The sequence below is a fragment of the Camarhynchus parvulus genome, chromosome 14 (genome assembly GCF_901933205.1).
Source record: "Camarhynchus parvulus chromosome 14, STF_HiC, whole genome shotgun sequence".
NCBI classification, from domain to species: Eukaryota; Metazoa; Chordata; class Aves; order Passeriformes; family Thraupidae; genus Camarhynchus; species Camarhynchus parvulus.
The window spans coordinates 10,863,128-10,879,390 of record NC_044584.1 but is presented as its reverse complement, the minus strand read 5'-3'; the positions used below and the strand labels follow the sequence as shown (position 1 = coordinate 10,879,390).

At 39.1% G+C, this 16,263-nt stretch overlaps 1 protein-coding gene across 1 annotated transcript; it reads left to right on the top strand.

Annotated features, from left to right (window-relative positions):
• Positions 1-4,673: 4,673 nt before the first annotated feature.
• Positions 4,674-16,263, top strand: LOC115909166 (putative short-chain dehydrogenase/reductase family 42E member 2). The gene is made up of 12 exons (XM_030958279.1): positions 4,674-4,746; positions 6,815-7,050; positions 9,125-9,220; positions 9,991-10,051; positions 11,822-11,940; positions 12,314-12,389; positions 12,783-12,865; positions 13,374-13,511; positions 14,529-14,594; positions 15,399-15,462; positions 15,785-15,858; positions 16,060-16,263. The coding sequence occupies exons 2-12, from the start codon at positions 6,820-6,822 to the stop codon at positions 16,261-16,263; spliced, it is 1,212 nt and encodes a 403-aa protein (XP_030814139.1). The 5' UTR covers positions 4,674-4,746; positions 6,815-6,819.

Below are 16,263 nucleotides of genomic sequence, written 5' to 3'. Positions count from 1 at the left end.
CCACTGTATTCAACACATAATAAAAGAGGAGTTCTATAATTGACCAAATGCATATTTTTCTGCCAGCCAGTTTGTAACTCATGTCATTGCTGTGACTCACTGAATATGCTGATTTGTGAGCAGTGAATTAAACACAAATGGCTGAACCAGTTGCTACCTCCAGTGTGTGTGCAGCCCCCTTCAGGAGAGTGCTGCTTTCCCAGCAGGAGCTGGGAACTCCTGTGTGGAGCAGCTCATGTGCTGCCACAATTTCCAGTTTGCAGCTGCTGAGCTAGGTTTAACTGGTGCAGATGTTGATAACCCTTAGCAAGGACTGGCAGTTCAGGAACTCCTTTGTGCATGGTTCAGCCACAGCTGCTTCAGGAGACAGCTTCCAGGAGAAGGAAAGCTTGGCATAGTGACAAATTCCTCCATCCAAATATGCCTGAATTTGTGTCACCCCCAGCAGCTGATGCTGCTTCAAAGGAAGGTAATGGCTCTGTGTGTAGTGTCCTTCAGAATTCTGTTCAGTAAGAATTTCTCTGTGCCTTATAAACGTGTTGCTACTGTCAGCATTTATCTAGATTTGTAACTACAAACTTCCAAGACTTTAGGCACCCAAATGTGTTAATACAACTAAGTCACTGGAATTTTCATGGAATCACTTCACTGCATCTAAATCAGATGTATATCAGATGTATATTTCATTCCATTGAACTTTGGTCCTTTGTGAAACCATCTCAAACAGATGCTTAGGAGATGCTTGCTGATTTGTTTAACTAAATAAATAAGTAATAGGAAGAGAGAGGAAGAAGGGAAAATGCAATTCCAGAAATTTGCCAGCATCGGAAAATACCCTTTTTCTTCCCTATCTCTGTTACAATAATGATAATTTAGGTTTGAGATAGTGAATGTGCTGGCAGAAGTAATTTATAAGGAGTCTGACAATCTCTGACTTGTATCACATGAGAGTTCATCAGTTAGAATCTTAAATTCTACCCAGAATTTGATAAGTAGCTTCGGCAGACCTTGTAAGCCACAAGTTTATCTCCTTTCAGTGACATGGGCTGCTCTGTCACCGTGGCCACTCCTAATGTGGTACCAAGGCTTTTCTAAATAGAGTAAAAAGTAGCAAATAACAAACCTGTTGGAATTGGTGTTATCATTTCTTTCAAACATGCATTTGTATAGTTTGTTTGACACTTTTGTTGTCTCTGTGATTCCCATGTGTAGCAAACCAAGCTGTGATCCCTGCTAATTGTATAGAAATGTGCCTTTATTCAGTACAATGTAACACAGTATTTTTATTTATGATGCATTTGTATTCCTTCCCTTCAAATATTGCATGAACTGTCTTCTTTAACAAGACCCAAGGGCTGATACGGGGATGTTGGTTGCTGCTGTGAGATGTTGCTTTGTTTCTTCCTGTAATTCCATCCTGACTTGGCAATGCAGGCTCAGAGTTATCATTTCATTTGACCTGTAAATCAATCTGTGTAACATGCAAAGTAACCACGAATGCAAAGGAAATGAGAAGAAAGTCATTGGAAAAGCATTTTATGGGGCACATTCCAAGGCTGTATCTATGTGTGCTTTATTCCTTCCATGAGGAAACAGTGAAATATGCAGAACTGTAACACAAATACACAAAGAAACAGGAAAAAGGAAGGATAGAGTGAGAATATTTATGTATGTTAATGAAGAATGGAGGGATTTAAGAAGAACCTGATCTCTTAGCTTTGCAGCAAGGAATAAGGATCTGCATCTTCCTTTCCCTTCTGGCCTGGACTTGGAGCATGGCATGGGTAAGTTGCTTTGCCTCTGTATCTTACTCCTTTAACTTAGCAAGGAATGTGAAGAATGTTGTGTTGTCATAACAGTTTGGGTTTTACTTTGCATTTGTTGTTGTTGTATCAATATTGTGTTGGTAAACTTTTTAAAGGATGACTTCATGCCTTAAAATGTTTGATATGTACCCATATTTAGCAATTGGTTATATGAAAAATATTCTGAAGTTTCCTTTCCCAAAGTCAGATCCCATGATTAATCTTTTTGACTAAAAATTCTAAGCACAGCTGGACATAGTTAGAGGAGAGCTCTACTCTTTTTCTCTTCCATTAACATTGCAATACCTGATTTAAATGCTTTTAACATTTTCTGTCCTCTGTCACATTAAGAGTGAATATCTTACTGTGTCACTTCCCTCAGCTCTCTGCTGTTTTAGACATCCTTGTTATGAGGGTGGTTGTTTTTGTAGTCACAAAGAGATAAGTTCCCTTAGTCAAAAGTACTCACACCCTACAACAGCTCTGCCCAGACTTCTCTGGGGCTGCAGAGGGACTCAGCACTGTGTCCAAACGAGTCTCACCACTCTGAGTTCACAGGCTGTGTCAGCAGCTCTGATGGGCATCTGCATGTGAACAAGTGCATGAGCAGGTGCTCAAACACAGCAAGCTTGGACAACTCTACTAATTTAGGTCTTAGATGCAGAAATTTTTAGTAAGTCAGGTAAGAGAGGGTATCTTTTGTATGGCAGGAATTTCAGCAAAACCCTGTCCTTGAGTAGGTTTAAGAGAGAGCTTAGTCTCTTCTGATTTTCTGCTATTCCTCTGCCCTTGGGCACTCCAGAACATCCCATCCTGCCTGTGACTCACACCAAATACCCACTGGCATCTTCACTCACGCCTCTGCTGAGCTCCTCATGCTCTGGTTATTCTGTTAAAGGCTCCTTTCTGCACAGGATCCTCCACACTTGAAAACCATGCTTCAGGTTACCCCACAGCTGGAGCACAGCTCCTCTTCTGTGGCCTGGGAGTGCAGAGCTGTGAATTCACAGTGCCCAGGACACAGACCTGGTCTCACACTTCTGCCTTCTGTGGTTTGAACCCCTCTGGAGCCCAGTACCCAGCAGTGCTCAGAGCCAGCACAGGGACCAGGCTTTGCATGCTGGGGACAGAGATTGTCTTGTCTGTCTTATGCCAAATGCTCCTTACTCAATTCAGGCTTGGCTCTGGCAGCATGTGATTAGAAATGAACTTGTGTAAGCACAGTGGGTGCCTCTATGAAACACTGCAATTACATTTCAACACCACTTTACAGTCTGGATGTGAGTAACATTTTGATAAGCCAAACAACATTTCAGAAATGTGGATCTCTTCCATGTAAATAAATGGACAAACTCCCTGACACCTTCCTGTTGTATTTTACAGTCATCTGCTATAAGTACTGGATGTTTTGGTTGTTTCTATGTGCCTACGTGAACTATGAATGGTCACAGGAGAAAAAGTTAAAAAAGGAAGTAAAGAGTTGTGATTCAAGACCAAAAGCAAGCTCCAATCTTAATGCAGCAGCTTTCCTCCTTGTAACTTTAGCTTCTGTTTCTTGCAGAAATGCTTAGCAGGATGCATTGAATAAAATATTATCATCCTTCTTTACTAAAGGTAAGAAAATAAGCATAACAGGACAGATACAAAATAACAGTTCTGAAAACTCTGAGGTGTCCCCTTCTTGCCAAGGTGGAAACCAAGGCCAAGTTAAAATGCTCTTTGTTAAATTTCACTGTAGAGTGAGGGATTGATATCCTTTGGATAAGCTGACAAGCTGCTTTGACTTGTGAAGGAGTTCTGGAATAGTTCAGGGATTGAATGGGCACTTTATGTATTGATTAAATGGTATAAGCTGTCAGGGCTGTGGACAGCTCAAAACAGACAGTTGGGTGTTCTTGGGGATTTTCCTGTGAGCTGAGCTTGTCACTCACTCAGCAATCCAAGAAGTGCAGATTAATTTGACAGGTTCAATATTCTGGTTCTAATGCCAATGATAGGGACTTTAGAACATACACACTATGTGAAAACACCTTTGCCTAGGTGTCAGTTTGAGTTCTTGTCAGCACATGAACATTAAATTACATTAAATTACATTTAAATTGCAATTGGTTACCTATGAACTTGAGATATTTCTAACATGCAAACACTGAAAATTGTAGTAATTTATATTTAGATGTGGGAGTGTTTCTTTAGCATCTTAACTACTGTTTTGAGACTTAATTTTAGACACACCCATTTAAAAATGTTGGCTTTGATTTCTCATTGTTTAACTCGCAAAAGCAAATGTTTTAAAAGTGCTTTAAAATCTTAGGACAGAGCACATATATAATTATTAATAATTTCATTAATTCATCATTCATTTAAAATGCATTAAAATACATCACCTTTTCCTGTTCTGTTATGCATAAGGTTGTTTATTACCTTCATAGTCATCTTGGAAGCCAGAGAACAACCCATGTGCTTACAGTTAAGCCTCCGCAAATACAAAATTGGGTTGGGGATGGAGATATAAAAGTCAGGATGAAGGTGCTGAGTAGCACTGCCAGACAGGATTTTTGTTCCTTCTCCAGTAGTTTATCTACAGAATGATGGTACCAATGGTTTATTTGTGTTGTGCAGTGTCTTATACTTTTACCAGGTAAGTGAGGGCTACCATCCGGTTAAGAAGGGTCTGATGTGAAATTTAAAAAAAAAAAAATTAAATTTTTTTTCCTGAAAAGGAATGTAAATTATGTACCAATTAAGCCTTGCCCTTTTCTGGCTCCCAGCCAAGCACCAGCTACAAAGGAGCAGGAACAGCAAAAGGCCTGAGCACTCTGAACTCCTCTGTCTGCCTGAGAGCACCTGATGCCTTGAGTCACGAATTGTCCAGCACAGACATCTCACCCTCCTACCTGGACAGGAAGGCCTGGGAGACACTGACAGCAGGATTCTACCAAGGGTACTTACTACTTCTTTAGCTGTTTTTAAAAACCTGATGTGTTTGTCTTTAACTTTTTATGGGAAGTAATTAGAACATTTCTGATATTTGAAATGACAGTAAGGGAGCTAAGAGTAACTCACACTGCATGTGCTGCATGAGATGTGACTATGCTCATCACGCAGAATACATTAATAAATAAGAATAGTTCCTATAAATTCAGAGAAAAAAGAAAGTTACTGATTCTGAAAATAAGCACTTTCAAAAAGAAAATTGCTTATGTTCAAAATTTGAAAACAATTTTCTAAATCCATGGAGCAGATTCATATTCTAAAGCTATTAGTGCTTTTTAAGAAAGAGATTTCTAGAAAACTTTAAACTTTTGTATGCAACCTCCAGCTTACTAAAACCTTAAGGAGATATTAATGACAAGTATTCAAATAGATACCATTTCTCAAATGTCTTTTTGTAATATATGTGATAAACTTGACTTTGCTTCTCCTTACACTGTATAAAAAGATGCTTTTTCTCGGAAGAGAAGGCAAAATAATTTTATGTGGCTTAGGACTCCTGCATAGCATACTCTAGAGATACAAATTTATGTTTCCTTGCTTGAACGGGACAGCATGCTTGTTTTAGTTCTATTACATTAATTGTAATTTAAATTTTGTTTGGAAACATGGATTGCTTCTCATTTTTGAATTGTTAGGATGTTTTTCAACTTAAGGAGCTTGTGCTTTGCACTGTTATGCCGCTCAGTTTACTGAATTGAGTGAGCTGACTTTGGTGTTAAAACCATGTAACAGCACAGAGAATATGGTCCTTTCCTGTGTCTGAAATCTAAAACCCAACATATAAAATAAGGAGAATAACACAAACAAACTTATGAAATACTAAGTAAGCAATGGCTAAAATAATCCATAGTTTTGTGTGCTGTGGCTGCATTTTGTGTTACTTTTCTAGAATTTTTTTGTCACCTGGAGGTGACAGAGCTGCCAGCTCCCAGCCCTGCCCCGTTTCTGCCTGGGCTCTGCTGAAGCCTGGTGTAAATGGCTGAGAGGAAAGAGTACTTAACTGTGAGGCTCCTCTCATGTGAGGAGCTCTCCAACTGTGAGAAAACCAAAATAATCTGCAGAGATTGGGTCCATATTCCTGCATAGGCTGCAGGCACCCAGTTGGGCTCCCACTTCATGGTGACACGACTGATTACAGATTTCTTCTGGATTTTTGTTTGGGGGTGTAAGATCCTAGATCCCAATGTGCAAAGGCCAAGCATGGAATCAGGACAACAGGGGCTCTCTGTGTGGGAAAATTAAATTTTGTGGACAGGTGACCAATGTTGAAAAAACTAATTTGCAATACAGAACAAGGTGTACAGATGGGTAACTCCCATACAGTTGTTATCCTAGAATGATATTCTAATCAGTTTTTCCAGCTAGATGAACCCACAGGGCAGATGGCTTATCTGTTCTGCCCCTTGTTGGTTTAGCTGTCTATGAATGCCCTACTGAGAACAATATGGTCAAAAGTTATTGAGAACTGGACAGAAAACTAAATATATTTAATGTATAACCAGAAAAGCTTAAAATAGTAACAAATTTTTATCATTGCTAAAGACCCAAATGTGAAATAAAGTTGATTTTAAAACTAGAATGAATCTTTTCTCATATTCCTCATCTGAAGTCTTGGTTTATTTTCCTGACTGGTAGGATAACATCAATTTGGTGTTAATATATCCAAAGTTAATGAGCTTTCAAGGATAAAATGTTTGATTAAACCAAGAATTAAAAAAAGCCATCATAGCTGTAAAGGTTAGGTAATTATAATGGCTTTAAAATCCTGCAATTTCATTTCTATATAATATGAAATTTAGGGATATGAGGAAAAGACTCAGTCTTGGAATATGAAAGTATTCACACTCATTAAACATTATACATAGAAAACCCATCACCAAAATGATGAATTTATACATTTTAAACACACTAAGATAATAAAACTAGTATGGGAGCATTGTAATGTGAAAGTCATTGAAATTACCCAGACCTCAAAGCATTATGCAGGAATTTTCAAGAGATCTCTTCTGTTGCAGCCGGGATGCCAGAGGGATCCACAGAAGAGCTCCACAGCAGCCCACCCTGTGAGAGCCAAGGGACAGAGCCTGCTGGGCTGCTGGCTCCCAGGAGCAGCAGGACAATGGTGACAGGAGGTGGAGGCTACCTGGGATACAATCTGGGATGTGCCCTTGTCAGCTCAGGAATTGCTGTTGTGCTCTTTGATCTTCGCAAACCTAAATGGGAAATTCCACGCGGAGCGGATTTTTTCAAGGTGTGTTGGAGTTACATGTCTAATGCTCATTACCAAGGCTTCCTCTTAAGGACCTTTGATTAAAACATTTATGGAAAAGCCTTTCAGGACAAGAAGAAGCTGTGTTAAAAGGTCCTTGCATGCATAAGTACCTGATTAAGGGATGGCAAACAGGGTCCCAGTGTCTCCAGTGTCACCAGTGATGCTGTGCTGGGAGGTGCCATTCTGCACCAGGGAAACTGAACAATGAAGGGACAAAGGTTCCTGCTCAGGGGAATTATTTCAAGTAAAAAGGTGAGAGCCAAGACAGGGCAATAACAGGGATCACAAATGCCAAATGACTGCCATGCAGAGAATGATTGAGGAAACTGGGATTTCTGGGATTTCCAGGCTGGGAAAGAGGTGGCTCAGGAGTGGGAGAGCTCTACAGGCTGTGAGTGGCATTGTCCACTGTCCCAGAACAAGAAGGAAGGGCCATCAGGAATGAGGAGTCAGTTCAGTGCAAACAAAATGATGTGGCTTTTCCTGCAGTGGGTACAAGGCATGTACAAAGCCTCAAGAAAAATTTACCTCCATTGGAAACTGCTGAATAGAGAAATTAAATTAGGCTCAAGAAATTTTCTGAATGAAAATGCTTCAAGACTTGAAGAGCACTCTGGGGAAATCACCACATTTGCTTGCCCTGTTCATGCTCTTCCTGCAGCACCCATTTATGAGCACTGATTCTTTTTGATTTTGAACCATTCAAGGAATTGCTGTGTTTGAAAAAAGGGAGAACACAAGAGGTCTCCAGCACTTGACAGCTCACTGCCATGTGTGGAGGACACATTCCCCAGTACCTCTCACAGCTGCTCCAGGTGCTCAGGTTTGGGCTCTGGGGGCACTTTCTGGGTGCTCCTGTCATGTCACACAAATTCTGGCTAAACCCAGGGTATTGCTCAGCTGATCTTTTCTGAGCATTTACTGGCAGAGCATTTGCCACCCCTGCTAGAACTGGGAACTTGATGACAGGACCTTGGTCCTGCAGGCTGACATTGTAATGCCCAAGGTTTTCTCCTTTGGGCTACATCACCCTCTGGGGCAGATGGAAGGGAGGCAGAGGGGGATGGATGATTCTGGGGAGAGCAAAATACCAGGCCAAGCAGATCTTGTCTGACCCAGGATGTTTATATGTTCAACTTCATAAACACCTTTTACAGAATATGGAAGAGGGATAAAGTATTACTGAAGAACCATTCAAACACCATAAGCTTGACTTGTTAGTGCTATAAGTCTACATAATTTGATTTAAGTTTGTGGACTGATGGCAATTTACATCTTCTAAAGCAGACTCGAGATCTCACAAATGATCTTCTAGAACACAGGTTTTTTGTAAATCAGTTTAGAAAGAATAAATATTACAAAGTGTAGGAGAGTTACCTGGAAAATTGAACTATGGAGTCCTAGTAAATGAATTAATAAGTGACTTCAGAGGTTTGAGCCTGGAGCAGTGATTTGGAGATGGCTGATATTGTTTATACTGGTTAGCTCCCGTAGCATTGCATTGAGGGTGGGAGGGATAAGTCAGCTGTATTTGTGAAATACTTTGGCAACCTTAGGAGAAAAAAGTTGAGAGTTAAAGACAGGTTAGATGAGCTCTTAATATCATTCTGTCAATTATCCTCTGTTATTCTATCAATTTCACTGAAGGAAATAATATAATACCTAATATTTTGAAATATTTGGTGATTCCAAGGCAAACAGCTGAGCCCTTCCTGCTGTGATTTATTGTCCCTGGGGCTGGATTCTCCTGCCCTCGAGCACTTGCTGCTCCCATTCAAGTCAAACAAGTTTTGCCAGCCTGGAGGCTGCAGGACTAAGTGTGAAAATACGCATTATAATCGAAGCCAACAAGAGTCATCTTTGTTTTGCAACAAAATACTGGCAAAATTCTTAGTCATTGCTTTTTCTGCCTGTTCATAATACTTTATTTAATTGTCTGTGAAAAACAGACCAGAATACCTTTAGATTTTCCTTACTAGCCGTAGTTAATACAGTTCTACAGAGAATGTAGGAGCTCTACCTGTCAAAAATCCATTCTTTTCTTGTTTTACAGGGTGATGTGAGGGATTATGAAGCGGTGTTCAAAGCATGTGAGGGGGTTGACTGTGTTTTCCATGTAGCTGCATGTGGAATGTCAGGATTGGAACAAGCAAGTACCATTTTCCTACAGTTTTCTTTGGTTATTTTTGAGAAAGAAAAACACTGTCTACTTGTAACAAAGAATGTAATTTTAGAATATTTATGTCAGAAGTTGTTATAAAGGCCAAGTCATCCATACAGGAAATAAGGGAGGTATTCCTTAAATAATAAAGTCAAAGTGTGAAAGTAATGTACTACAAAATATTCTAGAAAAATGAGATCAGAGTTTAAAGATCTCAGATAAGAAGGTGTAGCCTTTTTCTCTGATCTGAAGAAGAGTGACAGCATTGCTCTAAAACTAAAACTGATGCATTTTCTTCTTGTGAACTCAGTCATGAGGAAACAGACCACAATCAATATGTTATGCTGATTTACAGTGATAGTCACAGAAGGTGTTATCAAAAAAATCATGAACCTACTAATTTATTTCTAGGAACAGGACAGATTGCCATGGAACAAGAACTTGTGAAAGCTTTCAGGGAGCATCACCCCTGCCCATAATTCTTGTTTCTATATCATAGATTGTCTGGGGTATGACAAAATATTGAAGCATTATTATTTCCTTTTGGATGCATTATATCTTTCATTTTTCAACTTTCTTTGCTCATACACTGAACAAGACAATAAAAATGAGAACTGTCAGAAATCACTGTGTGTCAGACAGAACTGTAACATGTATCACAAAAAGACCTCAGCTATTCTAGATCTGGCAGTTGTAACCATCATATTGTAAATGTGACTTGTTTGATTAATTCAATCTTGTGCAAATTCTATTTCTAGCTTCAAAAGAAAGATCAGATTGAATCCATAAATGTTGGAGGCACAAAAATAATAATTGATGGTAGGTACCTAGGTTTTCTTTTTCTGTATCTGATCCAAATAATGAATTAAAAAAACTTTCTAACTGGATGTTTCCTGTGGAGATCAGGCAGTAAAATGATCTCCCTCCTGTCAGAGTATGATGTAAACCTGAGTGTGTAGGTCCCATTAAAGCTGGTAGATTTGCCACTGGTTTGAACTGGGGATAGGTTTTCAACCTGGATTTCATTCCTTGGCAGTCCAACTAAAGCTCTCCTCCATGTGCTGGTTATTTTTTGCCTTTATGTAAAGGAGAAGTGTTATTCTCTTTCCTCACAGAAATAACATGAGAGCTGTTGTACTGTTTGTTGTGTCACAAACATTTGGTAACAGGCACCACACATGTGTAAGTATATTTAGCCATTATCACATTAATACAGAAAACCTTCCACGCTTTCTGCTTACTGTGATCCCTTTTTATTACACACAGATTCTTAACTACTGTCTCTGGAAGATGCCAGTAGATCTCTTTCAGTATATTCAATTCCAGAAAGAACATTTTCCAAATTTTCCAAATGTACTGTAAATACCAAAGCTACCTTCTCTTTGTTTTTTCCTCAAAAAATAAATGGGGGGGAAGGAAGCAAAATGGTAAAATCAGTTTTTATTTAGACTCATTTTCATGCTGCCTGTGTGTTATTACTGAAAAAATGCCGAAATTGAATAGTAGGCAAGTAAAACTCTAAATGAGTTAGAAGGAAGAGTTGCCACATATTGCCTTCTTCCTTCTCCAAGCTCCAAACCCACAGAAACATGTCATGTCAAATTTCCTTAGGCTCCCAGCAAACCAAGACACAGAGAGGAGCATGAACCTGCTCATCTACATTTTAATAATACACCTTATTATTGTGTTTTTCCCCAAATATTTACAACAATAAACATTTCTTATTTTCAAAATGAGCTGTGAACCAGCAGGACAGACTGCTCTATAAATTCTAAAAATTCCTGAGTTTGCATTTTAACTATCTTCAACTTTAGAAATATTGTTAAATGAAAAGGAAATTTACATTATTCAAGTTTGCAGTGACAGATATGCAGCAGAATTTAGCTACAATGTCTTGGCTACACAGGACTGGAATCCATAATTAAGTCTTTGTTTTGCAAATAACATTAATTTCCTTTGTACTTAAAAGCACAACTGATTATACACTAGCAGAGTGTTTTTTCCTGTGAACACACCATTTGTCACTGAGGAACAGACTGAGACAAAGGCAGTTTTGTGGCATGTGGGCAGAGCTGGCTGTGCTCTTAGGTGACTTCATGTTCCATCAAAGTGGGGTGCAAGAGGCAGCTCATGGAACAGGGGTAACCCAGTGGCCTTGGAGTGGCTGCTCCCCACAGCACTGCCCCAAGGGCTGGACCACAACAAGTGTACTTACTCATTTCCTTTGTATTCAGTTTGCAAAATGAACATATTTTAAGAAAGGTTTATCGAGGAGGAATTTTTCTTCCACCAAGATAATTCCTCTACCCAGTTGGTGACTGCAATCCAGTGATGAGATAGTTACAGGTACCTCATTATGAAACATTTGGTGAGCATAATGTGTAATATTCACCTATTCAGTGAAAAAAATCCAGCTGAATGGAAGATAATATTATATTAAATGACAACATTAAAGGTAACATTAAAATTAAAGTATTAGCTTTTTTTCTGTAAGTGTAATGTTTGTTTTCAAAAATAAAATCTGCCAATTCAGCTATTTCTCCCTCTTTATTTTTGTTTTAAAATAATTTATTTTGTGTATCACTGTAGTCTGCAAACAAAGAAATATCCCTAGACTGATATATACCAGTACAGTGAATGTGGTGTTTGGAGGGAATCCTATTGAAGAAGGAGATGAAGAAACGGTGCCATATTTTCCACTGGAAAAGGTACTTTGTCCATGGGATGATGTGGCATTTACTGTGCTCCAAAGGGTAGATTGTGTAAAGGCTGTCCTGAGAGCAGAAGATGTTTTACTGTGGATATTCTCAGTACATTCAGCACAAAAAGTGAGTTAAGTAAATACAAATGGACTTAAATTCACTCTGAAGCTAAACTTGTGCCACTAAAGTGTAAGTCTTTTTATTGTCATAAACAAACTATATATTTACTAAATCTTACTATTTCTTACTAATCTTACTATTTCTAGTTTTGTTTTGCCCAGCTGATATCTGTGAGCTGGCTAGACTGAAATGTTTTCAGTCATAAACAATAAGTTTGCCTTTACATATTCAATAATTTTCTTATTCTGCTTCCTTATAGCAATTTAATCATTATTCCAGAACCAAGGCAATTGCAGATCAAATGGTTCTTGCTGCTAATGGAACTTTACTCAAAGGTACATATAAAGCATTTGGGGCTTTTCTATCATTAGGAGTGCTAATGGGCATTCCTTTCTTTGGTTGCTCACTTATCAATAATATACTTTTACTGAAATAAGGATTCATTTGTTTCTATTTCTTTATTCAGTGGATAATTAGCTGTTCTGATAATACCAATTTGTAAGCATTGTCCAATGGGTTCTTCTTGTAATCCCAAGAAGGTTTTCCAGGTCTGTCACGGCTACTGAATTTAATTTCACACAGAAATGAAATCAAGTTCCAGGGAAGCCGAACCACTCTGAATGGTCAAAATGAGCCTTAATTTTGCCAGTGTAAAACTCAGCCAATATGTGTGAGCCCTTTGCTGCTCCCACAGCTGTCTGACAGTCACCTGTTGCTCTCTCTCCAAGGAGGGGACAAGCTCCACACGTGTGTGCTTCGCCCGCCGGGCATCTACGGACCAGAAGAGCAGCGGCACCTGCCTCGAGTAGCCGTATGTGTTTTGTAGTCAGCTCTGGAGGACACCACAAGTAGTTGTAAGGGCATAACACAAGTGGTAGTACCTTGATTGCAGTTCCTAACCATTCCTGCAGGAATGTGGTGAAAGCTTGGGGAGAGGTGATGTGGTGTAGGGTAACAAATAGCAGGAAACTGTGGGCCAGGACCAAGCTGGGCTTCTCAATGAGAAAAGTGGAAGGCTGAAATGCTGTTGTAAACAAACTAGGTTTGCATCCCTATCATTTAATGGAAATTGTCTTTTAAATATGCACTTTAATTTCTACCAAAAAATACAATGTCGCTATATTTTGCCACTGCCTATCAGTGCAACCTTCTTTGATTTCCAAAACCACCCACTAGCTGGGTTTTCTCTTGTGACAGGTTTCTTGTGCTGTAATTGTACACAAACAGAGCAAATTCCAAGTATTTGAGTTGAGACAAAATCATATTATAGTGCATAATAAAGGACTAACGTAGCTATCTCATGTTTTCTGTTTCTACAGATAAACATCCAGCGGAGACTTTTTAACTTCAAGTTTGGGAATCACAAAGTTCAGATGAACTGGGTTCACATAGGAAATCTAGTGCAAGCTCATTTACTGGCTGCTGAGGCTCTCACCTCTGAGAAGGGCTATGTAGCTGTAAGTAAACAATATAATCACCACTGGCTTGAGTTCTCAAACAGGTTTAATTTTTGATGTTTTGAGATCAAAGACTGTCCAAAAAGTCATATGCTAAATTCTCTGAAATGGTGTGTACTCCACAAGCACACAGACAGTGCAAATGCAAATACATTTTGCTCATATTTTGATGAGGTTTTTGTTTGGTTTGAAAATACATAATTTCCTGGGTTACTGGAGGAAACTGTAATTTCAACTAATATACCACTCATTCACCATTACATAAATCTATATATCCTGTCATTCTCTTGAAAATAGGTTCTGACCTAGATGCATAAAATTTAGAGCAACCATTCTGAGGCATTCCAGTTGAATTTTCAGAGCTGAAAATTCCAAAACCAGATGTACAAAATTAATGGACAATTTTTAAAGGTTTTTCTTTTTGTTCTACTGGTCATAATTGCAACACCAGTCTGAGGACCACGAAGCATTACAGAACTGACAACATTGAAGCAGCTGCTTCATTCCCAGTTCCTGAAGGTCCCAGATTCATTTAGATTGGTAGGAACATACAGACAACAGGCACTGACACAGGTGAACACCTCTCCATGTGTTCTCAGTTAGTTCAGCACTTGGAAGCCACACAGCTGTTTTAGATTGATGCCATTCCCAGAGTCCCAGGTTTGCTTGGGTGCTCAGGTGTTCCTGGTCCTCATCCAGAGCACAGTTGGAACATCAGTGCTGCCCCTTCCACAGAATGACCACTAAGGTCATTCTGTGCCCAGCACATCATGAAGAACATAATGCTCCAACTACATGGGGAAACTGATTTCTGATCTACACTAGACCATGGTTAATCACCATGAGCCCTACCACCACAGGGGTTACCTCAGTGAAGGCAGTTTCCTCTGTGTACATTCACCTTGTGCATGCTGACGTGTTGCCCACAAAAACATGACAGATAAGTAGGTATGAGACAGACTGAAAATGCCATCCTGTGCACAGTTGTGTCACTGTTTTTCTCTGCTTCTTTACCAGAGTGGCCAGGCTTATTACATCCATGATGGTGAAAATGTCATCTTCTCTGAGTGGATTGTGCCTTTGGTAGGTACTGCACAGCCCTGCAGCTCCCAGCACTGCGTGGGCACAAGTCCTGTCACTGACTGACACACCAGACCAACTAAATTAATTCAGTGCACAGAAATTACTGAATTACTTAACATTAAACTGAGTCCTGTTTTCCCTGCATATCCCAAAGTTCCACCGGTGTTTAGGGAAGTTTGGGATACCTGTAACTGTGAAGTTTGGCCTTATTGCTTTGAGAGGATTTAGCTGGGAGGTCCAGAAGCTGCTGCAGGACAGAGCATTTCATGAAGCAAACCCAAGCTCTGCCACTGGCATCTGGCAGGACTCTTAGAGCCATTGCTTATCCCTTTGTCCTGGCATCAGCTGCGGCACAGAAGGGAAGCCCATTCAGAATCTTATCTTAGAAGCTAAAAAGAGACAACACTGTATTTTCAGAACTATTGGGCTGGGATTCTAGGAGCATGCCAAAGTTTTGATCCTGCAATGCCAGCACAGAAAATGACTGCAGCAGAAAATTGGGCCTGTATTTAACTGGAGTTCAGTATTCCAGTCTGGGTCACTTCCCCCTTGGAAATGGCCTTTTACTCTCCTTTACTGTCCAATTGCAGATGAAGGGTGGAAGGTGGGCACCAAAGAATGAGTAGTGGGCTTCAATTACATTTCTTACTACCTGTATTGACAGGAACACTCGCTGGAAAAAAAAGTTTAGATACAAGTTTTGTCAATATTCTTTTATTTTTTTTAATTTTATTTTCATGGCTCATTAACACCCTCACTTTGGTATAAGTTCTCTGTAATTCTTTGTTTTTATACCCTTTTTAGTTTGAAAAATTAGGCTACAGGAAACCTTGGATACATATTCCTGTTCTCCTGGCTCATATAGCAGGTAAAAAATAAAATATATTCTTAATTATTGTGGGTAATTTGATTTTTTTTTATTCCTATGAAGACACATAGTGGTTTTATAAAATGCAGGGGCCCAAATTGCAGGAATTATTTAAATTAACATTATTTTAATTGAGAATAATCACTTGTGCCATGTGGTATTATTTATAGCAGATAAAGTTTAAAGGCTATTCATAAACTCATAATGTGCTTTATAAATTAAACAGTGCCTTCTGCCAGTAGGAATTACAGGATGTATAATATCAGCAGTGTCTCAGTTTATTGTTAACCAGATGTCTCATTAAGTAATTTCTGTTTCACAGCCACTGTGATGGAATATTTGCACCTGATACTAAAGCCAGTTTTTAGCTTTACACCTTTCTTGACAAGGAATGAGGTAAATATATAAAAAAAGACAATGTTTCTATATTTCTGACTCAAATTCTCGTTAAGGACGTGATACACCCTTTGGATTGTCTGCCTTGCAGCTCTGTTTTGTGTTCTGTTTCCATTGTAATATCATTGTTGATATATTTTCACCCAAGTTCTAGAAAATTGGATATTAAAGTCACTGCAATAATGTCCTTCTGGCTTTTAGGTGTGGAATGTCACTGTAACTCACACTTTCCGAATAGACAAGGCACGAAATCAGCTCGGTTACAAACCAAAGAAATTCTCATTCGCTGATTCTGTGGATCATTACCTAAAAACAAGACCTACCTGCCAAGAAGATCACACATTCCTTAAAATGATGTTTGTTTTTGGCATTTTGTTAAGTTTTGTCATTCTTTCTTTCTTCTAA

Coding starts and splice junctions, on each gene's coding strand:
- LOC115909166 (XM_030958279.1), top strand. CDS start 6,820: ATGCCAGAGGGATCCACAGAAGAGCTCCACAGCAGCCCACCCTGTGAG. Junction 15,463..15,784: donor TCTCCTGGCTCATATAGCAG/GTAAAAAATAAA, acceptor TCTGTTTCACAG/CCACTGTGATGGAATATTTG. Junction 15,859..16,059: donor CTTTCTTGACAAGGAATGAG/GTAAATATATAA, acceptor TCTGGCTTTTAG/GTGTGGAATGTCACTGTAAC.